A 25,865-nucleotide genomic window follows, 5' to 3' on the forward strand; every position below is an offset into this window, starting at 1 on the left:
TTGAAAAAAATAAACTTCCGCCGAGATTTGTCAAACTGTCTCAAGCAACTGCTGCACGAGTATCGTGCTGATGAAGTAAATAACTGAGACTGAGGTTGCACAAAGTATACAGGAGGGTGAATAAAGGGCTGGAGCGGCTACGAGAAGTGCAAGGTCCTGGGAAGTAAGACAGGGCAGGGCTTCGTAGGGTACGGAGAATAGCGGGACTAGGTAGATGAGAGAGCGTCGATGATATCAGGGTTTCGCGGTTCCGCGGTTACGCTGGTAGCGCCATGCTGGCCGAGTGATTGGTCGAGGCATGAGTGGGAGGGGCGGGGCTACGCAGTCAGTGGGGGGTTCCAGGGCGTCCCGAAAGAGGGGGTTCCTCCCGGCTCAGTGCCTCTCCGTCGGCCTGTAGAGGGTATTCGGTCGGGCCCACCACCACGTTCTTCAGCGGCGTTGCGCCGATCTATGCTCTTATGCTACGCCCGGCAGGGCAGTACACCACACGCTTCTACGAAGCGAGCACCGTACCGTTCGCGCGCTGACGCGACAACCGGCTCAGCGGAGGTAGCCTACCACGAGGCGAGGCATCCTGCTGCCGTTTAATATCGCTGCTTCCCAAGAGAGTCACCTTGGGATACTACTGCGCGCGGCGTTCAGAGAACCAACTTCGTTTGGAGTGTCATACGGTTCCGATTCAATCGAGTTGTACGTTGCTCGAGTACTGCTACTCAATTTATTCGTCGTTTGTGAGATCATTTGTGATTGCTAACCAATAGAAAGGCAGAGAGTGCTCGACCGATACGTGCAGTTTACGTGAAATAAGCACTTTGACAGTACTGGGTGAGGATCTTGTGCGAGCTGAGAGAAGTGGCAGTGGAGAACTCCAAGGCGGGAAACCTGCGACACGTGACGCTCTATCTGGTGGAATCCACGAGTGGTTCTGCAAAAGGAGATACGCGAGAGTGAGCTCCGAAAGGACGGACAGTGAAAGGGGGGAGAGAGAGAGAGAGAGAGAGACAGGGAGAGTGAAAGAGAGTGAATGAGTGAACGTGCGTGACACACCGGGAGAGCTATCTGAAAGAGAGGGTTAGGAGGGTGGGAGTGGAAGAGAGAAAGGAATAGGAGGAGTAACAGGGATAAAAAGTCAACATCCATAGATTATGAATCGTCATTTTTTTTTTGTGAAATTCACTGATACAGATTCAGAGAATGAGGTTTCATGCGAGAAGAATTATAAGTGAATAATTCGTGACTCAAAGCTGTCGGCACACACGTGACTGTGAGCTTTCGCCTCTGAGCTTGCAGATAAGACGTTCGTCTTGTGTTGTTTCTGCTTTTACGTCGAAGTCGTAACACGAAGGGAGACCTGGGTCGACAAGGCTCGAAGTCGCGACAAGGATGCGCGTTCGTTCTCGAAGTGTGTCCCGCGGGTGAATTCTTCCGTGATTACAGTGATTTCGTGGCATTGCCCATGATTGACAGTAATACTCGACACCGTGTGTCTTACCAATGACGTACCTCCATTCCTCCTTCTCAGTGATTGGAGCCAGAGTATCCTGGGAACTATTAATCCAAAGTGTTCATATACGTTTTTGAATCTTGGCTCATGTGTCTCTTCTGCATTTCTCGATTCACCAAGGCTTCCCCACTACTGGATCAATCGACGTCACTTCTCACTAAGGAATAATTCCAATGCTGCGGATTCCTAAAGAATTCCCAGAGGGTCTCCTCCAGCAACCGGGACGTTTAGCTGCTTCCAGAGGATCCTGAACGTCTTCCAATATCCTCTGGGAAATATCTGCCTTGCCTCTCCACGCAGGGAATCTTTTCAAGAAAAAAAAAAAAACAAATCAGGGAGTCCTTATGCTCCATGGAAGAATAGGGAAGTCTTCCATCGGGACGCATACGAAATCGCATTCACGGAATACAGTCGGGAAGACCAGATCCTCGAGGATCACCTTCGCCGAGTGTCCGCATCTTCCAGAATTGATCTCAAGGCGATATCTTCGACCTCGGTGATTTTCGTTTGGCGAAGAAGAGACAGAATATAAATAGGAAGGGAAGGATACGGGAAGGCGTGATCGTGAAGAAGACGGAGGCTGTCGCCCAGCACGAAGTTGCAGCTGTCATCGCTGCATCGTCAACCGGCAGGAAGCCAGCAACTGATTACGCTCGTTGACGATGACGTAGCGGAAGATTTGGAAGCAGCTAGGGGTGTGACCGTCTGCACCGTGTACGCGCTGGACAGAACTGCCTCAGGGCTGGGGGTGGTCGGTGGTGTCGGTGGTGGTCCGGGGGTGGTCGGAATCTGCGGACCACCAACCACATCGCTCACGCCGACGGATTATGTCACGGCAGCATGTTATCCACCTGGGTCGACGCTTACCTTGAGCGCTTCTCACCCCCAGCCCTCCGTCGTTGAAGCTGCGATGACGCCGACCTCGGCGCCAGCACCGGCATCCGCGACGGGACCGAACAACCCCGTTGCGATGAGCCAGCTCGGTACCGTCTACGCTACCAAACGGCGCCGTCGCAATGGAAAAAGGTTAGTCGACATCATTTCTTATTAGATTCATTATTTCGAGAAATCTATCGAATTAACGAATCATCAGTTAATTCATTCAAACGAAACGTCATTCTTGTTACGTTTATTTAAACTTTATGAAGCGAATACGCTTTTGGGTACTCTAGTCTACGTACAAGGTATTCTATTTTGTAGAATAGCCAAGCGTGAAGATCTGGAGACACTTATAAATTTATATTTATTCGCTATATTTTGAAGATGAAAAAGATATTAGTTTCCGTAATTCCTGTGAATACAAGCCCTATAGATTCGCATTCTCGAAGGACGAATGATGGTCTGACTGTCACATTATTGGGAAAGGTGGCTCAAAAAGTTATTACGGTAACTAGTATGTTCCCAGTGTACAAATAGACTGTGAACTGACATGACCTGGTTGTACGTATAAATAATTCAAGGTATGTAAAGCTTGCTTTAGCGTAAGAGTAGTAACCTTTGTTGGTTTGTCGTTCCGTAAGTAGATAAGCAGGGTATCAGCTTTCTTATTCGACTCATCAGTGTTAAATTCCTTCTTGAATAATAATACATTGAAATGTAATATTTTTGAAGTTTTCTACTGTTTACTCGTGTGCCGATGATGGATCTTCATAACTCGTACGTGACTATTATTATATTGATGATCCAGTGGACTCGGGGTAACTACAGTGACATTACACATTACAAATTGATCTTTGCAAAGCACTGACAGTGACTAGACTACCGATGTCTCTTGCTACTAACTATAGAAGCTATAAAAATTCTCATTGTGCGTAACGACCGATACGGCCTACGGATTTATTATTTACGAGCAAATTGCGTTACGAGCACGGAAAATCAGGCGTAAACGCATGGCGTGTCGCGCATGCCTCCTTCGCGGGATTAAAATAATAAATTGATAGCAATTACTTAAAATGACCTGAGAAAATTTGATCTCCTGTCCGTACTTAGGAAAGTGATCCGTGTTACACAATAAGAGTAGGAACTTTTTATCACAAGTATAGCCTGTAACAGTGTCTCACACAGAAAAATGGTACCTTCTTAATCCGAGTTCCCATGAGTTTACAGACGGGGAGAGTATAAACGGTATCTTGAAAATGATTCTACAATGGATGCAAGATTCACTTGTTTAAAGAGAAGTAGGCGTTCCTGGTTTTGAGAAATTAAAGCAATCTGCACCCATCGAGTAAGTCCTTAATCCCCTGGCGACATTCTTGCGTGCAGCAAGTGGTTTTCTCTCTTGTTCGTGTGTGGATCGTAACGCGATGGGGTTGAGCGAGGGTACGAAGAGAAAGATACGGGGTGGCCGGTGCTAAGCTGACATTGACGGAGTGCGAGGCTGATTGCCAAGACGCGGAAAAGTAAAGTCTAAAGAGATTGCCTATCTGAATTCCACCTTGGCTCTTTACCATGGCAATGCTCAATACCGGTAGCGTGCAGCATCGTTCGATATTACAGATGAGAATATGAAGGATACAAGTACGTATACGTACAGCCACTTTATATGACAGAGGAAATCTGCCAAGAGCTACAGGACTTTGCAACGGAGCTAAGAGATCTTTCGGAAAGATCTATCTTAGGTGGAACGTTCGGCAAGCTCGGTGAGTTTGTTTTGAAACGCGGTATATCTTGGGGATAGGATGCCCTCAGGGTTCACGTCTGGTTGGATCCCTGCTCGGTTGGATCGGCCGTATCGCCTGGTACCTATACTCACCTAGGTCCATACGGTATCCAGAGATAGTCAGCAAGAGCACCAAGAATTCTGGAGCCCTTACAGTTTAACGCAAAGTAAATCGTTCGGATGCCACACAAAATCACTGTTATCTATTGTGTACTGGCGGTGCCGATACGTCCATTGGCAGTAAAGTTTAAGCACGTATGACAATGACTGAGTTTACCAGGACGCGTTGCCCACTGGCAGCTCGAGTTTCCTCAAAGTTTACGAAGGTTCGGGGAACGCGCCGCGACGTGGCTCTCGGCTAATGACAGCAGCTTCTATAATTTGGAGTTTTTGAGCGAACAGCCAAATTGCTGGCGAAGGGAGGGATTACTGTTATTACACTCGACTGCGGACTCAGTCGAACCTGATTATACTTTAGTCAGTCTTGACTCTTGACTGTCAGCCCCGTCTTCCTTCACTCTTTCGCTTCTTCTCTTCGTCTTAAATATTCCCTTTCTGCGATTCCTCTGCTCGGCCACCCTTAAACGGGTGACAGCCCACGAGACGCGAGGCTTGAAGATGCGCCTTGACGTTTCGGTATATTTTAGCGATAGCCTCTCTGCTCGACGTTAAAAGGCGTTTGAACTTAAAAAATAGAGCAGAAGGATAAGGGGGATTTGAAATCGCTCGAGCGTATTTTCTGTTTATCTTTAATTTATCTTTTTTTTTGGTCAGTTTTACCTGAAGTATCTTGATATGGCTCCTCGGACGCCCTTTGAATCTATCTTGGACGTCTATGCATGGGACTATCTAGATTTACGCTTTTAATAGGTTATATTTTATTCGAATTTAATGACTGTAACGACACACGGTACTTCCCTTTGCTATACGTAACTACGAATTTAATAAGCCTTGGTAAATTTCGATCCCTACGATTTCTTCGAAAAATATATTTTAGTATACAAAAGGATAGTTAAATGAACCTTTGCCGAAGAGGTCGACGGTCTCTTGATGGATAGCGGCCGTCGTCCTGGCTTTGGGCTGATTAGTTCTTAAGTAATTGCCGAGCATCCTTATGGCCTTATAACGTACGTTTATAGCCTTGTAATGAACCTGTTTCTGAGACCTTTCCTTCATTCGACCAGACGAAGACCGTACTCGGATCTCTGCAGCCTCCGTACCACTTACTCAATTTCTGATACTGCCTCAGGAGCGCCAGAGTAAATGGACGAGATACGCCAAAATAATGATACGATCCGGTAAAGCTTAACTCCTTCGTTAACTTGTTTCGCCAATTTACTGAACACGTATGATGTCGCAAAATGTACATTAGACGGTCCTCTTCTCTACGATATACTTGCATAGAGTGCCATTTTAGATTCCACACATTAAATCCATAAAGGCAATTCGCCACCATCGTTCCCAGATTAAGGATCGTTCAGAAGTCCCAAAACTAGCTGCACCGAACGGATCCAACACCTGGTACCTGATTATCACTATGGTCCTATGTCGCAGAGGCAATTACCGCCATTACTATAGACTCACGTTTCTTGAATGATCCTTTACGATTCAATTATACCATTTGTAGGTAATATCGTTAGAACATTTATCGGCAATCAGAACTACCGATTAGACTCGAAGAATGCTTGGGACTATCGAAGCGTGTCTATTGCTCCATTCGATCGAATGAAATCATGTTGAACTCGAGGTGCGTCCAGAAGGCACATTCAATAAAATTGTATCGCCTTTGTAATTCATCATTTGGATCCAAACTACGCCGGAATATTCATGTCAGGATGGGGACGTCTTTACGTCTTTCCGCGGAACCGCCCGTGCTGTGGAAGGAGTTCCAAGGGTTACGGCGTTTGTGAATAGAGCCATAACGAAGTGAAACGTGCAGGTGAATTTATGCCGCAGGAACGGACGACTTGTACCAACCTAACGACCAATGAGCGACCGAGCGCCCGTTTGAGCCACGTTGTGTTTGAGTGAACGCTGAACGCACCAGCGCGAGTGAACGAGTGAACCTCGTGTACGTGAACTCGTTCGGATGCAACCGACTGTGAGAAGGCCGATTTTACTGGCAGCCAAAAAATTAGGCGCTTCTTTCGTCCGTCTTGTTTACGAGTTCGCTCATCGCTTTCGAGCTCGAACACTTGTGAACGAGCCTTTTACCTCGCGTCAATTGCGACACGCACTCCTTTGTCATACTGCTATGCCGATTTTCATTGTTCTTATTCTTCTTCCTTGTCAACATTCACTCGACTTCCTTTTTTAATGTCTGAGTATCTGTCAGTCTGAGGATGATTTTCATATGTAAATAGCATGGGATTTTTATTCGTTTGTATTCATGGGTAAGTCCAATTTTGTATTGTTGAAATTATTTATAATTAATTTTTTTTTTACCATACTGTCGTGGTACACATCGTGGTAGACATTTTCATGACGGAATTTCAAAATTCATTGTGATACTGGCGGCCCTGAATCGACGATGCCTTGGCGATGTATCTCAACCACGTTCGGATGCTGGGGTCCAGCCGGGCCGGTACGGCGCTGTGTGTTTAACTATTCAATAATTCATCCCGCCATTCATCACCAGCCGAGCGTAAAATTTATCTTATTTTTATGTATTGGACCCCCTCCAACTCGCCACCATGCATCAACCGCTTATTAGCCGTAGATTTGTTTAACTGTGAAATCCCCGGCGCTATTGTTTCGATTTGTCGACCTGTAACGTCCTCCAGTGTCTCCACACGGGGTCTCCGCCATCATGGGAAAATTCTAGGACTTCCCATTCATATGAAATCGTCTTACAAACCCGCGTATACTTTTGCTCTCTGTAACACGTGCGAATTAATTCTCTTACGTAATTTACTAGAGCCATAACAGTATAAGAATGCAGAGTCCAATTTTTTCACAAGGAATTTTCTAACCTACAAAACATAAAATGAGGTTACTCTGTACGAAATATTTAGTGACGCAACATTTACTTGGCTATCGGTGATACCTTGTATGAGTTATTTTGAAAAATTCCAAAAATTACATGTGTTCTCGTTCTGTGAATCGCATCATACAGAAAAGAGGCATTAGCAGGGCTAAGTATAGCATCAGTTGGTGTCTCCTGGTCCTTATAGCAGCTACTTCCGGTGCCTCGGAGGCGGATTCTCATTGTCATTACGTCACTCCAGACTGTCATTTGCTTTTTCAAGCATCTGTCCTTCCCACCGAGGGAAACGACGAGTGTGATGAGCGCGATTACGCAGGAGGAACTTGCCTGGATGCTTTCTCGTAACGGTATAGCGAATGCTCAGGTGTATATATATATATATATATATATATATATATATATATATATATACACACACATATATATATATGCACACAACACTTATATTCAGCTATTTAATCAAAGTATGGTCATGAAGGTTATACGTCAGAAAGTCGATCATTTGATCGCTATGGCTTGTATATGGCAGGTTGAAAATTGAATGCGCCACACCGGTTTTTAAAGGTATTAACAAGAGGATAGCTCGAAGCTATAAGTTCAGCGTGTATACCAGCGTTCGAATGCCGAGTTTGTTCGGTTTGTCTACTTTTCCTTCAGGGTTGTGACGTATCTACGCTCTGCATACGCTAGTCTTCTAACACACGCGTGCCTCTGTAATTATTACTTAATAACCGTGCGTTAAGTTGATTAATTAATGGCTGGTTTGATCCTAATAACGAGTTTACTCGGATACGCTCTTCCAACGCTACTGACTCACGATGCTGAACGATCTTGCGTTTCGTACAGATACATTCCTCTGTCTACCCTTGCTATACGAATTTGCACAACATATATTGCACTAGTAATAGTACAAATATGGCGGACCACGCCCTCGGCTTCCCGAAAGAGTTCTTGACCGCAGCATCCGGATCGACGACCTTCGTTTCATCGTACGTGAATTATTTTCAAGGGATTCGCTCGAATTCTCAGCCCAACAGCGATTATACCGGTTTAACCCTTTTTTTCTCGAATTTCTCTCTTTTTAATCTCTATATCTCTTTCTCCTTCACTGTTCATTGTTGATTTTCGACTCGAATCCCGCTTAGGTACGAATTCTCGCGTTTCAAGAGGTGCTTGAACGAGCCGACGGTTATAACGAACGGCGGATCCCTTCATTTCGATATTCGGCCGATTCGGCGGATTTGCATTTCAGAGTGCAATATTAGACGGTATAAACATAGAGCTAGTGCGTGCAGGGCGGTACCCTTGTAAACACAGGGTATCTAGATCCGTTCTGCCTTTATCATCTTCGCCTATACGTCCTGATGCCAATTTTTCATTTTTCCCTTCAACCCAAACCCGCCATTCGCAACGAATATAAAATCGCGATTACATGGAGTATCGTCCCTGAATGAAAATTTTCAAAAAACCATGCACTTTAAAAAATATTTTTGATGTACAACAATTTTGAAACGTAGAAAAAAAAGCCAAAATAAAAGTCACGTAATTCTTGAATTTAATAGCAAATGATACGTCTTAAAGCACTCTTAGGTATGCAGCTCATTCATTATATTCATAAGAGTCGCGACTACTGAAATAGTGGTTGGAGGATATTTAGCCTAGGGCTTTGAAATATCGGTTAAAGAATACCGCGCTGTAGTATTCACCCCCTTTACTTACCAATCACCATTACGTCTATCTTGCTGGTAGCGCATTAGGTACGTCCTCTGCTCCTCGAATTCCTTCGTAAAGGTACCCTCGCCCATATCGAATCAGACGGAGCAGTATGGTCCAGGGGACCGAAGCAACCTCAAGAGCACCTAACGAGATCTCATCTGTAAACTCTAGTCTAGATACTCTCAGAGCGCTATGATATTAATGAATAATTTCCGTTAGCTATAACCAAAGGGAGTTTATCAAAGGGTCGAGCTGAAACACCCTCAGTGGCTCATGCCAGAGGGATAGGTCTAACGTGGTTTATACGCGACTCCGCGGTATATACTCCACTAGCAGTGCTCCACGAGCGTATCATTACCCCGCCCAGTGGCTAGCTCCGAAGATTACACGTCTGCGCTTCGGTTCAGTTGAGCTCTGCTAACTTGAATTGGTAAGAACCACTGCCGCGTTACGGAGCCGGATAAGGGTAGGTAAAGAGTTAAAGTGTGCGAGGAGACCCAGTCAAAAGAGCCCGCCATCATTTTGAAAATTTGCGCATTTTCCCTTACGTCTTCGTAAGCAGCACTTTTTTTTATCCTTGACTGCGATCAGAGGGACGCTGGAGTATGTGAGAACTAAAAAGATATAGATCGCGCTTTTATTAATCTTCATGATTTAGGAAGTTCTAAACAGATTGTAACGGACGGTCGAAGGGAAATGGCTGTGTGAGGTGGATTTGATGTTTTAAATGTTATTGCGTCTACAGACATTTTATTAGCATAAGCTCTTTGAAACTTGCCGCGAGTGGCAGCTGAAGCGGGATGGGCTCCGTTTCCGGTTTACTACTAAAGACAGAATGTTGTACTGCTTGACTGCGTCACGATACTTGGTTGATTCTTATTTCGTTTGATTTTTAATTATTTTGTCTGAATACATTTTTTTTTGAGAGAGAGAAACGACCAGGCGGTCTTAATATACATTTTTCAAAAGCGTCTGATCTGATGAAGAATAAGATATTCTCTTGCCCTCTTTAACTCTCGTTTCTCTACGTCGCTATGAATTCTTAATTATACAGTCACTCTGCATAAGGCTGCAATATGCAGTAGGGATAATTCTCCGTTTCCTTTGATGGACTTTGGAAAGTCTCGAACAGCATGTATTGGCATATGAGTAAAAAAAAGGTCGATCTTCTCGCGTGACACTGTCCAAATTGGTGGGACCGTTAGGCGTATCTCGTGTTCGTCGACTGTAGGCAGCCGACGTCTCTGAGTAAGCAGAAAATGGTGGACGGGCACACGTATCAATTATTAATAATACTTAAGCCCGTGGTATGTATACGATACACTCAATGATTTCATGTGATTTATGCGAACTCGAGCAGTCGGACTGATTTCGTTCTAACGTGGCGATGACAATCGAGTCTGAAGGTCGTAGAAAGTTTTGACTGTCCGATGTTAGGTAGGGTATATGGCTCGAATATTGGTTGATAAACGCCCACGTAGATAAAGGGTGCACGCACTTCGAAATCATTGGCCACCGTGTCGCACGAGGCGAGAGGATGAGAAAGTTCAATGAACGTCACTGTGTATACTTGCGGATGAGCTTACGACGATAAAGTAAGCGAAATAAAAAAAGAAGCTTGAACAATCTGATCTCGTTACGTAAAGGCACGTTCCTCGTCGAAAGGAAGATTTGGCGTGATTCGATCGTCCGAATAGATTGGAAAGTGAGTTGCGCCCGAAGAGCCGACGAGCCGGAAGACTCTGCTCGAGCGTAAGGGGCACCCCTCTTGCTTCTCTTCGGACTAAAAGGATGATGCTGAATATCAACGCAGGAAATTGTAACGGAGAAAGTAACGGAAACGAGCGCTCCGAGAGACATCTACATCTGGTCCTGATCATTCGGATGCTGGGAAGAGGAAATTTTTCACAGATGCAGGGTCGGTCCAATCGACTAGAAGGTCAATACTTATCGCACTTTGCTCATTTCTTTGACATCCTTTTTGACCTCTTCTTTTTATCTCGCTTCATCCCTTTCACGCGTGTATCTTTTCCACTTGTAGTCTCCCGCTTCAAAAATCAGCCGCTTTTAAGAATAATCGGTGGGCGCGGTTGCAACGCGATAGTTCCAACGGTGCGCGGTGCGAGCGGTTCAGTCGTCGAGATGCGCCAGCGCCAAAAAGAGGAAGATGAGGATGAAGAGGCGCACCGTGTAGACTATACCAACGCATGGACCTATACAAACGGGTTGGTTTATTCGCTCCTCTTGCTTATATAGCCTCTAGCTACCACCTTAACCCGAGACTGACTGACTCCTCTTCTCTCTCTTCTTCGCTTGTCCTGTATGCTTGGGTTTCACTGCGCTAGGACCAACGGCAAGAGTAGCGCAGCGACGCGCAAAAGCGGTCTTTGCAAACGAGAATCTACTAGAGCAGAGCTGCTAAGAAATAGCTTGTAACGTAACTCGACACTTCATCGACATTTAATCCTTCCTATAAGAATTAACACGCCACTCACTGTCATGTAAACAAACGGACGTTGAATATGCCTGTGATTTTTAACAGCTACCTACTACTACACCCGTTAGTGCATAGTATGGCGCCTCGGATGCTTTACTACTGTACTAGTGTACCTTCGTGATACAGGCGACACGATACAGCCCATCGAACACATTTGGCGCTTAGCCATTATAGGTTTGCACAAGATTTTATCTTTGTGTAAATTGTGTAATTTGATTCGTTATCATTTATCATTCAGTGTATTGTCAATATCTGAGATCTATGGATTATTTATTTTCGTTGATTTGAGACATTTTTTCGAACTCGTGCGCCAAATTCGTTATCGGATTACCTGAGAATATACTTGGATACGAATTTTCTAGTGCTTAACTCATGCTTGAAAGCTCATCACGCTACGGTTTTCTCATAAACTACGAAATGAGCTCTTCACCCCCCGTCCCCCTCCCATCGCCGCGAATGCGACTGACAGTCTTCTAGCTACGGTTTGCGGTTTCGTGGCGCCTCATGGCGGAACAGTTTAAGAATTATCCCATTAGCGCTAATGAGGGAATCTGAAGTCAATTAAGCATCCCGTGATAATATGAGACCGATAAGAATGGAGCCGATGATTATGCAAACTATTGTACGGTCAGCTGCTACACGCCTTTCTGTGGACGCGTAGATATACGGAGGGACTGAATAAATGGGAGAAAGAAAGTCAATGAAAAGGGAGGGAATATAGATGAAAGATGATAATGGAAAAAGGATACGTTACTGTTTGCACGTTTTGTCTTTTACGTCTCTATCGTACATATTTTTTTAAAGAAACTTTTGGCGAAATAAAACACATTTTTATCGATCCAACTCCATTCTACGGTAAAGGGTAGTTACGGCTTACTTAGTTCATTCAAGTACGGCCTGTAGTCAAGTAAGAAAATATTTAAATACATTTTTGGCGCAATTTATATTATATGTATTTCCTGTCCGCGTGTTTAGTCACTCCAATTAAACTTCGCATCGGAGAAACAGCACGTGGAAATCCTCCACTGCGGGTATGAACTAATCGAAACACCTGCTTCTCTCGCTCGTATCGAACATTGTTTACTTGCTTTACATATAATCCATTTCAGGTAACTCTGTCGGATCATGTTTATTGTAACTACGTGTTGTAGTTGAGATAACAGGAAAGATTTCGTTCAATTAATTCTATCGTATTCGATAGAATTAAAAGTCACTGGATACAAATAAATTTGGCAGTTGGTTTTTCCAAACTTTTTTTTTCGGTATTACTCATCCCTAAAATAATGTAGTCTTATGAAATCTGGATCAGCATCTTCTCGTTGATGCTTATGTTATACTAAATCGATTATGTTACCGAATTATGGTACATTAAATAGATCGATTTTGACTAATTTGAATCGACGATTAATTTTTCAAGGTTATCGGTAAAATACAACCTAGCTACCTGAATTTAATTGATATTCTACCTGACATATTTCCATATTTCTGTCGGAATATTTAAATGTTTCTCGTAGCTACGTCCATATTTGATGATTATTTTATCGATCAATAGAGAGTACATAAAATAGCATTATGTACCTTACTCTTCTAAGCATTGTGTTTATTGAATTTTCTTGATTCTTATCAGTATACAGTGAAACAGTTGTTTAAATAGTATAGAGTTGCTTGTATTATTTCTTCGTCTCCTCCTTGTATTGTCCTTCACTCACATATATGGTCGCGTAACATTCTGCTTTGGTATAGATATCAGTAGCAAATCTGATTAGCATTAAAGGGGGTTATCAGCCATTTTACATTGTGCGTGAATTCACCTGTCTGTCATTTCACGCTCTGGTCAAAGCCGTTTAGGCAGTGTGACTGGCCGAGACAACATCCAGACACCGTGCATCGCGAAACATCACATTCTGATCGTACCTGGATAGCAGTCGTATAGCCATTTGCAAAAGTTTTTCACTTGGCGACGAGGCGATTTAAAAATTCAGTATTTCATACAGGCTCGTTCAACTTGAATATGCAAAGTAGATTTAATAGCTCTCGTACACTTACTTGAATTAATTATTATTTGCGATCGATCAGTCGTACAAAAAAATTGTTTCTTCTCATACGTACGTCACTCTGTCACTCACGTAAATGCCCATTACTCTGTCTTCGTCGCACTCGTACCAAGTAGAAGAAACTCAAAAATCCTCAATAGCTAACTCCTTTACGATCAGTCGTTAAGAATCAATGATTCGTTTAAATAATTATTCCTAACTTTTTGTCAATCTTCGTTGCAAAGTGTTAATACATCATTCATAATAAATACAGTATTATTAAATGTCATATTTGTTTTTAATTTACAATTTTAATGGAAAAGAATTTCTTTTCCGTATGGCTTGCAATTCATACAACTCTCATACGTGGGTATTTATGGTTGTTGGTAATATTAATTTCTCCCTCCAGTTTATTAATAAGGTCGTGAGACCGTCGAAATATGTCAGACTTATAGCTGACATGTCTGCGAGATATAAAGTACAAGTCTATATGTGTCCACTGACAAATTTGCCATTCAGCTATCACGTACTTTATACATGTATATACTTATTGCGATCAGTGCTTACTAGGCGCACGAGGAAAAACGAATAAAGTATAATGAATACCGCTGACCAAGAATTGATTTTTCCATTAATACGTATTTCGACTCCTTATCGACTTCCATTATAATAAATTGAAGTTGCCAAGGTCAGTGCTATCCTGACCATCTCATACAAATAGTCATCAAAAATAAAACGTATAATAGAATACCTGAGTTCGATCAAAAAAAAAAAAAAAAAATGATAAAAGGCAAATATCAAATTGAATATAACAAGCGTGAGATGAGAATAGCGTATCAGTAAAATAAATGAATTTTATTCGTGGCGTTTTTACGGCCGGATTGACGCGATTATTCCTTAAGAGTCTGAAAAATCATTCATTGCGCTGGCTAAAAGTCCAAGACCAATCATTGAAGTGAAATTTAATCGCCTAAATTATCATTGTCACGCTTTGTCTATTTCCAAAGCGTTTGATCTAACGTATACCAGCATACGTAATTTGTTGGAGGCAACTACAGTTACGCAATGTCGAGCGTATCATCAATGCGCACAGTTCACAGTAGCTCAACTGGAATCATCGTACCTGAAAGAAGATAAACTGTGCAGCCATATTGCTTTTCACCAACTTTTTTTAAGGAATGGCAGCCTTATTTTTACCCTCTAATTTCCGTCCGAGATGTGGGTTACGATGGTAAAGCTCGGGCACATAAGTTCCTTCGCTATCAGCGTCCAGGGGTGGCCTCTGGAGCCGTGGATGGTAGAGTTGAGGGGTCACGGAGACCCAGAGGAGGACTTCACGATCGATTCGACAGCAGCGGTGCATTATATTTTAGATATAGGGATGAAAATAATAATAAAAAATACATAGAGGAAAAGAGAGAGAAATGCGTTAGTGCAAGAAAAAGGAAAACACGTATAAGAATATACCATATAAGTAGCGAGGATCATCTAAGCGAGCTAGAAAATTGCCGCTGAGATGGGCGCCCATTTTTAAGGTGCGAAATGATACGCGGATAAAAATTCATCCGGGTATAAATCTGATTTTAATGGACGTTGTTACCGCCACCCCCTCCCCGCCCACCCCCTCTCACCGTCAGCCTCAATTATAATCCACAGAATTACTCACACAGGGACCCGCACCAATGATAGTACACACTTGCTGCAGTTTCACTTTACCCGTGTGATAATATTATGCAAGCCGCGCTTATTATATAACAGTAGAAAATCCTATCACTGCGGTATTCACGGGTTTAACGCAATTAGTATTCCGCATCATAACTACCGAATAGTGTATATGGGGGATCGGACTGAATTATTCGTATGATAGCACTTCCGTCATTTTCTTACGGTTATTGGCTAACTTCAGATTCAACGGTAACCGAATTGTCATGACTGTTATAAAAATTTGATTTTTCTTTCGTTTACAGGTAAGGCAATCGTCACGTACTAGCTGGGAATCGTGAAGTCAATGTTTTACAGCCACTATCAATTTACAGGTAATTTCAAAATATGTTAACACAATACGACACCTTGTTAATTAAAAATTCGTTAAGTCACGACACGCGTTCGGATACGAGTTTTTAAAGGCTACACGTACGGGGTCAGATTTTGTTTGTACGCGAAGAAGCTCAGGGTAGTCGCTGGTAACAAATTGATAGGAACTTTACATCAGATTATACGAATGGCTTGAGTCCGAAGCATTCGTCGCGTCCTGAGGGAAAGCAAAATCGACCCGGCGATCCACTGCGCGCAGGGCCAGTGCTTTGTTTAATTAAATGCCTCTGCCCCCGCAACTTGAAACATGGCAGTACTTAGCGCATAGCGGAATAAAATAAAACACATTTACACTATTGTGGCGGCGGGGGCGAGCGTGTGCAGGTACTGCGCTATCTATATGTGATATGTATATATAGTTATATTAGGTATACACACGATTCCACGATTACATTTACAAACAGTTACAGCCATTAGCGAGCACGCGAAACCTGGGGCACTAATTTAATCCACGTAATTATGAGAAATACCAATGGCGCTCCTAAGAGAAATCCGAAAAATATTCCCATAATAGTCATTGTTTGCATGCCACGTTTATGCCTCGTGTAAACACTGTGTGTATCACATACGCGATGTATTGGACGTTACATATTCATACGGGAATCAGGGTAAGCAATTTACCTACAATCGAATTGATATTATGCTCCATTAACTATATCTAATGCAATGCGTATACCTGCGCGTTACTTAATCGCATGAATCTTCAGCCTCGTCATCGCGCACCTTCGCTAGGTGTAGATTTACTACGTCATCGTCAATTACAATTTTTTTGTTTTCGATCATTTCGCTAGATAAGCGTGTATTTACATCGAGCTTAAGTCCTCTTTCCATGTTTCTCCACTTTTTTTTTTTTTTCTAATAAACTGCGACGAAAATTTCAAACTTGCCTTCGTATATATATATTTTTTTTATCGTCAAGAATTCACTGTACACATGCACCCGAGAAAGTAATGACATCGATATTAGTTAACTATCCAAATAGGTGTAATATTAGACGTGAGATTTCGGATTTCGTACAGCCGCGATTTGTGAGGCGTTTTACTTAACTCCTGGCTCCAGGGTGCGCCCAGCGAGACCATGACAGCTGCCTCATTCTCATTAGTCACGTTTGTACGAAGCTCATAACGCCCTGCGGTAACCACATACACGTTAGAGAGGCGCCGCCGCGTTGCACACTACCCCCGGGGGACTAGAAAGCCTGGAAAAAAACAAGGAGTAAGAAAGAAATAGAATGAATTAGTCGAGCGAGGACCGCACCCACCGAGAGAAAGGGGTGAAAATAGTGGACGAATTAAATTAGTGCTTGAAAAGGGAAGCTATGGCGAGTGTCGCGCAGAGGGCGATATTATACCACAATTCTGTTATGCGCATGCGTATATACGTATATATGCGTATCAACGTTATCACGCATCGCGGTACCCGATTAGGTGACTCTCGTGGCTGGAGCTCTTAGTTTTTTATCGCGATCAAAAAAAAAGTACTCGACTCTCCTCTTTATAACTTTCCTTTTTTCGTAATTAAAGCACCAGCCACGTATTCTCCGTGCCGTTGTACAACTCGAACCAGCAGCTTTGCAAGTGTCTCTGAGGGATGATGCTCTTGCTAATCTTATCGGTGTAATTAGGTAATTAGGTCTTTACGGAGATATCGATGCAGAATAGGATTATTCGATAATGCAAAATTCGCCCAATTTAGCTGTAGACGGGGCAGATAATGCCGATGTAATTACACGTGAGGACGTTTGATGCATGGCGACCATTATACTCCTATTAAACTAGGCTCCGCTGTTAGATGCCTAGACGGGTACATCGCTCTCAGCTATGGACTCCGACGCCTAGCTAGATAATAGCTATCCTCAAATCCAAATGCTCTGTACGAGAATGCCACCGAGCAGACCTATAATTTGCGTTTTACCTGGTGCACGCTGTGCTGTCTCCGTATAGACATATTTCGAAAACGTTCTTTTGCTGCGATCCGAACGGGGAAGGTTACCCCGGTACAGATACGTCGGATACGGGCACAAGCGTACTGGTCGAGGATCGAAAGACAATGAAGTCGATCAACGGGCTGTCAAGAATTCGTCCTGTTATATTATATACCGTATTACCCGCGAGCATTGGAGCTAAGTCGATATGCATAAAACAAGGTCAAAATAAGCTATCGATATTCGTGTTAATATTCTGCTAGAACCAACCAATCTTTTGGACTTCATATCAGGTCGCGGTGACCCGGCCTTTCTTAGCCTTGTCCATTCGATCTCTATGCTAAAACTACCTTTGGTCGCTGCATTCGCCGTGATAAATGCTTTACGTGCCTTTCAACTGGAAAGCAGTCCGTTTTCATAGGGTACAATAGTCTGCTTCCTACAGGGTAGCTAGCTACGTCTTGGATTGGTCGAATTTCTTGCGCAACCCTCCAAACTATGGACCAATGGGGTCGTGATGGAAACTGCAAGTCATCTGACATTCTGTGTGGGTAACCAATGAGCTGTCGTACTGCAGGAAGTAATAGACCAATGAAAATCTCCCCTAGGTTACAACTGTATGAGAAAGTAAACTGGTGTGACATGCGTTCGGAAACTTGTTCTGTTTAATGTGACTATGATTTTCGCCATTAGGGTATATCCATCAAGATATGTCGGTACCATCCGAGATACATATACTGACGTGTTGGTAGCTGTGTCACTTGCGAAGTAAACGTCAGCGACTGACGTGACATTTCGAATAATCTAATATCTTCGATTTAATGCTGTATATAGTTTTCTACGAAATAGGTATATTCTGACGTTTAATCCAGCCTCGAGGCACTACGATAATAGGAGGTATGTGTGTATCGCGTGGACGGGGGTGCGTAGCACGGACTGGTACTGGCAGAGGGTGATATCATAGGGACCTCCCCTATATCAGGCTTGATATACAGCCCCCTATCCCATCATAGATGAGCTGCCCTCTTTTTATGGCATCTGACGTCTCGAATGGAATGGGACGAGTCTCATAAATTATGGCGGCTTCCACCCTGGGCTACACGTCGAGCCACCGCTCTTCCCGTTTCAGCTCGATCTTTCATCGCCTTACGAAATCCGCACGATTCTCCGAGACTCGTTGGGGATTCGAAAGACGACGAAAAGGAAAGTGAAGAAATAAATTCTTTCGATAATAGGACACACGAGTTTTGCCAATATGCTTTGACATTTCTTCTTTCTTTTATATTATTTTTGACACATTTCTCAAAGTATCTTTAAATTACATGTTGTCTTGTGATCGATATATCTTTTTCTTATAATCGCTGGTCGTCCCGAATGCGCGAATTGATTGTAAGAGAGTCAATCCCATACTTTTGGCCAGAATAAGTGTCAGTAATTTAACGATGTTAAATAATTTCAATAGAATTCCAATTGAATTAATAGAATCATTCGGTAGGGTGCCATCTGTTGGTCAAACGTCGCAACGCATGTAACAATGCAATTGAGGTGCATGCAGACCGCCAAAAATACTTGTCGTACGTGTTCCGTGGTATATAACGTTAAATATTACAGTTTAACGACTTTGACATTAAAACATACGGTCGATTAAAAAGTGGCGGGGCATATCAATTATACCGTTAATTACGCTAATTAGGAATGCATAATTATTGCCAGGCTGCAGCGGTCGTCTATATGCAGGCCAGCAGGCATAATGGGGCCCGCGCGGTCCGGGCCCTCTAGGCCTATACGAGTCCCCACTAGCATCAGACTACCTGTCTGTGCTTACCTTATATATACATATATATACGGTATATGTGACGATGTACATACTCACCTAGCGCACTTACTGCTTATTATCTGAGTGAAAATTGTGCCGCGCTGATAAACCATTTTAAATACAATCATTAACTTCGCGTTCCTATTAGCGCAATTTGAATTTGCATTTGATAAATATGCAATTTCGTCGGTTCCTCTTTTTACGTTACGTTGCTGTCTTTTTGATCTTTTCTGAAACCCCTCCCAAACAGACAGTTATTAATCGTGCTACCCGATAAGCCAGGGGACAGTTGCACAATGCAAGTACAATAATTTGCATACGTGATAAGAATATTTTTTTCGACCTACCGCTATATTGCCCAATTTCTATTTAATTTAATTTTTTTTACACATTTACAGCGTATCAGACTTCTTGCTTCCGTAAAGAGATATCTGTCGATCGAGTAGGCATTGTTTTCAAGACGCAATACCAGAGCGTAGGAGAGCCCCGTTAAAAGTAATTAACCCCAGTACGGTGGATTAGCGATTCCACGTATTCGAGATACGTACGAACTTAATTGTCACCAGATCTCGTTGCCTAATTCCTCGACTGCTTTGATCTCGCCGAGGGGATCGACGATTAAAACAGACCGAATTGCAGAAACGCTCGTACGACCGTATCCTGTATGTCCAACAGTCTCCAATTATTGTCTCTTGCCGTCGTTCAACTTTTCCCCCTTAATTATCTTATCGTGTCACTATCGTAATTATTCCCGGGGTGCATTTCGAGCTGAACTATTTCTCTGCCGGTAGCGTTTCCTGTCGCTTTAACGTACCTATTATTTTTCCTTCGATTATCAGTCTCTACCTGATCTTTTTTTTTCATATGGAAAAATTCTCCTGTATCACATTAGTCATACTTCGCTCCGCACAGTCCGGCATCGAAAGGGAAACTATGTGATCTAGCTCGTAAATAAAACCCAAGATAATTTCAAGTTTGAAGGCACTTCGGGCAGCACTACTAACGTATACCTTACTGTAACGTAACTGTAATTAAAAAGACATCAAACCCCAGCACAACGGAATTCCTGGTAGCGGCCAGTGAGTTTAACCGATGGAAACTATGCGTTCGATAATCCAAGAGGTTTTTTGCTCTCTTCCGGGTCTTGTGTAGCAGCAGAAGAGCGTGCTCGACGCTCAATAGAAATTTCGAAGAAGAAGAACTATCAAGATCGAAAAAACAACCGAGGAATCAATGACATTGCTCTTGATCGACGATCGATCTCTTATACACTCTAATTATCCATAGCAAATTAATTGAGGCCCGAGACTAGTGCGACCCTGGTAATTGGACTTTTCGACAGTAACAATAGGCTTCGTTACGACTCGTTTTGCCTGGTTTGAAATTGTCGAAAGCGAGGGTAAATTAATGATCGACTAAAGCTCTGACTCCTTCGGTTCGTAACCGAGCCGACGGGTACGTACGAAAATCGACCGGAAACGATTTAATGGCCAGGGGTGTTATACGGGCTTTATAGTACAGGGTGCCTAGTACTAATGCTGGTTCTTCAGATATCGCATGGCCTGCTATATTACGGCAGAGCTATCGAAATGCAATTTCCGGATTGTTCGTTAATGAAAAATAAGAATTGCTCCTCAAAGGATACATAAATGGGTCTGCTTGAAACGGCACGTATTAAACCGCCGTGCTTCCAGGGCAGAGGCTGAAGACCCGTCAAATTGAAGAACCAAAGAAACCGAGGGGCTAATTATAAAGCCAGCTGGAGATTATTATTATTTCTCAATTGACCGTCAAACTATGGCGCTCGCTCAGGCCCTCTAATTAAATAGCCAGTGGGGTTAACGCCTTTCGTTACGACATCAACGCGACCCTTACACGCTTTTACGTCCTTGAAATCCATTTACATAAAACCGGATGCGATCCTTCTGTTTTGCATTTTTCAAATCATAATAATAAATCTTCCATCCGCAATTAATTCAGTATTCCTGCGCATTAACTTGTTTAATATATTTTTATATAACGTATTCAATTTTTAAGAGTCTCTTTGGTTAACTGTTTGCTCCTTTGGCGTCGATCCACTTCGGATGGACTTTTCATAAGAATCGAATCGAATCGATTATTAGCGAAATGCCTCGTTAACGTTATTGCATATTGTATTGCCTCGTCTTACGCTTCGTTTAATTTGCTAATTTTTTCTTTTTTTAACGCACCGTGTTCTTGGGCATTGATCAATCCACAGTACATACTTTACGCACTGTGCTGATTGCATCTCGTGTTTATTTTATTCTTTAATGAATATTCTTACTTCTTTACTATCGTCGTCATCAGTTTCCTGATTGTCTGCTCCGCTACTGTATAGTTGGTTGCCGGTTATATTTCTGTCGAGTTAAGGCGAATGATCGTTGTCCTTTGTTTTACGTACGTCTCATTCGTACAGCATCGTCCCATAAAGGACATTACCATGTAACGTTAAACTGTCTTCTTATACGTACAAGTTGGTTGTACGAATAGAACGTATTTCTCTATTGTCTGATTTCTTATGAAGAATTCGTCAAGTCTAATATCGTCCTACGTGCTCCTGCTATTGCCGAGCTGTAAGTACCCTACCAACGATACTTCGTTATCGGTTGCGTATCATTCCTAGTGTATTGCCCGCGAAGTAAATCGATAATTCCAATTGGCTGCGGATCATTTTCTGTTTTTAATTATCCTCAGGTTAGACAGGGTTAACTCCATTAAGTTCGTCCTGCAGCCAAGTAGGCGCCCTGAACTTTTATTATTTACTTCATTACCTCGAACTCTTATTGCGCTCCTTTACTTTGGAGCGTCATTCAAATATCCTTTAATTAAAGCTTATTGTTGGTAGCCGTTACGTTTTCTGTGCTAAACTATTGGGTCAAGAATTATAACAAAACAGATCGGCCGGATTTCCGGTAATCTCGTTCGACGCTTCATGTAAAACGGATAGTTGTACAAAAAGGTTTACTGCCCCTTTTAAATATCAAATTTATTCTCACTGAGAGAAATTTGATACGTGAGTATTATTTTTAATTTCCAGTAAAAATATCACAGTCTACTGGTCTAAGCTATTTTGTCGATGGATGATGCAGCACACATTGCACATATTTTCTTGACGGTCAACTAAACGTCTGATTAAACACCTTGTAATATTTTTTTAAATGTAAAAGAACGACGTGATCACCCTGAAAATACAATACGTAGAAAAGCAGTGCAGATATGCCTGGAATTTCGTATGTGAAAATGAAGCAATAGAAATACAAATTATATGAATATTGTAAGCGGGTGGTAATACTTCACTTGACTCGCGCCAGTTACAGGTGTAATTTCGCAGATAAACGCTCGATTGGCAAGCTCTGCTGTAGGTGGTAACAGTCGTATTGTAACTTCATGAGCCAGTAGTTTCATGCGCGGCAGCGGAATTGGAAAGTTTACGGTTTCATAGAACGTAGCCGACCAGCCAATGCTGCCAGGGTAGGCCAACTAGGCGTCGGGACGCCGGTCGAAGAAAGATTGCTCGAAATGTTTTAGTCACGGGGAAGAATATCTGACGGTGGTCACGAAACGACTGGCAGTTAGTTTTACGATGTTTGAACCCGGTCTACCGAGTACCACCGTCGGGTGGTAAGATACGCGCTTAACTGTTGGCTGCTTTATATTGCCCACTTGGCAGAAAAGCGCCAACTACCAGGCTCCTTGACACTTATTCTGTAAGGTGAACATATGTCATATTCTTACTTCAAGTCGAAAGAATGTCGTCGAAAGCATATGAAAAGGATATATATATTTGAAATTAATATTTAATAATTTAGTACTTCGGTCAAATTAACAATTCTTTATGTACGTTTCTATCAAGCGCGCTCTGGCGGTAAGTACCTGAAAGAATTTCACGTCATTTCTCCTCGATCTCTAAACAACCGTGTAAGACTATACTTTTTTCTACCGTGCGCGACTTCCATGCTAAAGTATCTTCGGAAACCACTAATTCCGTCAGCAAGCTCAGCCCCTAGTACTCGCTTGCGTTGCGTGCCGATGTTACCGGCGTATCGTTAATCCCTACACTCTGAAAGAGACGTTAAGATGCGTACGCACTTTAGCGAATTTTTTCTCTCACCGTTTAATTGTCGTTTTTTTTCTTTTGTAACGATACTCTTCGTAAAAGCAACCCTTCTCATCGTGTTGTTTTGATATCTGTCAATGCTCGTTTACCGTAATGTCAATAAGGATAGCTGGGCTATAATTATATCTTTTTGATACCACTAATTTTTCTCAGCTATCTTAATGTTACCCGTGAAAATTCTGACTCCGGCACGGCGAGATACAACTTGAGCTAGAGTGGCGGCATGTAAATTTCCGGACAAGCGCGTAAAGCACGTACGGTCGGCCGAGTATCGGCTAACCTTACACTTCTGTCGAATCGGTAATGGTTATAGCCGTTAATGGCCACGTATTTCAGAGCGGCCGAGGGTTCATTTCACTAGTCCTTTTTCTGACCGGCTCCGCACAGCGGCCTGCCAATGAGACTGAATGTGGCTGCGAGTGCAACAATTATATCGAAGAGTCAAAGGTCAGGCGTGCCGCGACTACGTAGTGCCGCTGTCCGCCCCGGCCGCGATACGTAATTACCTGGCAAAGCGTTCGCCGATATTTATGGGATCGGGCGAGAGATCAAAATCGAATTGTGAAAGTCCCACGTGCTTGCGACTGTCACGCCTTACGTGCTCACCTTTCCCTCGTGTCTAAACTTTTGTTATTCATTCATTCGCTCGTGTAAATTTATTTATCCTGCCTTTTTATATAATCGGAAATTTAATATCGTCGACCTTGAATTACTTCTATACGATCCTTAAGCTCGCGCCTCATTTCTCATGATAGAGCGATAACGTAATCGACTCTGTAATCAATGGCTAATATTAATGACGTTAATGGCACTTTGATAGCCACCCACGGTCAAATACCACCCAACGTAATACCACTCGTTCTCTCTGATCCTTTTTGGTACTTCACCGACTCGTATCAACGATAGGAGGAAATTTCTTATCGATGTTTATTGAGCTCTATTGATGCTCCACGTAACGCGAGTATTCGACGTGGAGATCGGCTCGCTGTTAAAAATACTCCAGGACGATTCATTGAACGTTTAATCGTGTAGTTTCATCGATACTTTCACGTTGCTCCGGGTCGTTTCAATCCCATAACCAGTAACGTCTACACGCTTATATCCAAGATCCACGTGGATGATCCCACGAGAAAGAGACATACCTTCAATTCAATTTCCTTGTGTCGGTATTTTCACAGTCCTCGTGTTATGCTCTAGACGTGTAAAAATAAATGAATCGAAAGAATTTTAACTTCGTGTAGAAAGACTTGGGCAGCTCTTCCCTCCATTGACTCCCTTTCGTCGCCCTCTACTTGGCCCTTCTCATTCAAGGCACGGTCTGACTAAGAAAACCTGACGAAGATCACAAGTCGAAGATGGACTTTGGAGCGTGTGCAACACTCGCCAAAAGGATCCCAATCGGCGAATAGGTAGAAAATTGAATAAGTCGACGAGGCACGTTCAGGATGAAACCAATAACCGGCTGCTAGGGGTCGCCAGTGGTTAAACCCGGGCAATAAAGTTAAATGCCCGTTGATTTGCTGTTCTCTCTTCGGGACTTCTTATCTTCCTCATCAGTTCTAGCCAGAACCAAGCCTCGGCTTCTTCTGTCTTTCGACTGCTGGGAAAGCAGTTCTTTGTTATCCAGGCGAATAATTGTCGCTTTTTCGTCTATACGGTAGTAAAGCTTCGTGCGTGTTGGAAGATCGACGGAATTTTTCGTGGAACTTTGCTTAACTGCAGCATCATCCGATTCCTCAACTAATCTCCTGTAACGAAAAACAATGACATTACGTAAGCAGGACTGTCCCGTATACGATACGTAGCACTTCGTTCAAAGAATCCTCTATGGGGAAAAAACAAAATTACCAAAATATATATATGGAGCATACAACGAACTCATATTACTTACGTATGACCCTGTGTATTACATAAGAGATAATTGAAGCATCAAAAGTATATTGTACGAATATATAAGTTATTAACACTAGGTTACGTTGTACGGACGTGACTACGTAGGTATCGAGATTTGGTATCGATCACTTAGGAGAACCCGAAGATATCCCGAGGGCACAGACGTCGGGCCTATTCTCTTTTTAGTGCTCCCGAAGATGACCGAAGGTGGAAATATATATATATATATATATATATATATATATAAAACCAGTGCAATTGCCAGGAGAGAGTGAGAAAGAGGCTGGTAGTTTCTATTCTATAGCTAAATAATGTTGTGGTGCCCATGAACGAGGGGCCTCTGTTTCGCGTATTAGAGTTACCGCTAAGTCCTACTAATTTCAGTAATATAAAGATTTTATAATCGTTTCCACGGTTCACTTGTTATAGCTCATCGTTTGTTCGTCTGAAAAAAAAGGTATCACTCGATGCCATTAAAAACTCGTGGCTGCCGGCTTCGTAACTTCGCCTACCCCTGATTGTCTTAAACTCGACTACTCGACACTTTCCCACAGTTCTACCGCAGTCATTCTAATAAAGCGTGTTTTTATTAATATCGGCTTGTC

At 42.8% G+C, this 25,865-nt stretch overlaps 1 protein-coding gene across 4 annotated transcripts in view; it reads left to right on the forward strand.

Annotated features, from left to right (window-relative positions):
* Positions 1 to 404: 404 nt before the first annotated feature.
* LOC107274750 (aryl hydrocarbon receptor protein 1) overlaps positions 405 to 25,865 on the forward strand; it is a 99,384-nt gene continuing 73,923 nt past the window's right edge. For all 4 annotated transcript variants that reach the window (XM_015754224.2, XM_015754225.2, XM_015754227.2 and 1 more), the window contains exon 1: positions 405 to 2,530. In XM_015754224.2, coding sequence (XP_015609710.1) covers positions 2,415 to 2,530 — 116 coding nt within the window. In that variant the 5' untranslated portion in view covers positions 405 to 2,414. The remainder of the gene's footprint in view (positions 2,531 to 25,865) is intronic.

The sequence above is a fragment of the Cephus cinctus genome, unplaced genomic scaffold, assembly GCF_000341935.2.
Source record: "Cephus cinctus unplaced genomic scaffold, Ccin1 Ccin1_scaffold0101, whole genome shotgun sequence".
Taxonomy (NCBI): domain Eukaryota; kingdom Metazoa; phylum Arthropoda; class Insecta; order Hymenoptera; family Cephidae; genus Cephus; species Cephus cinctus.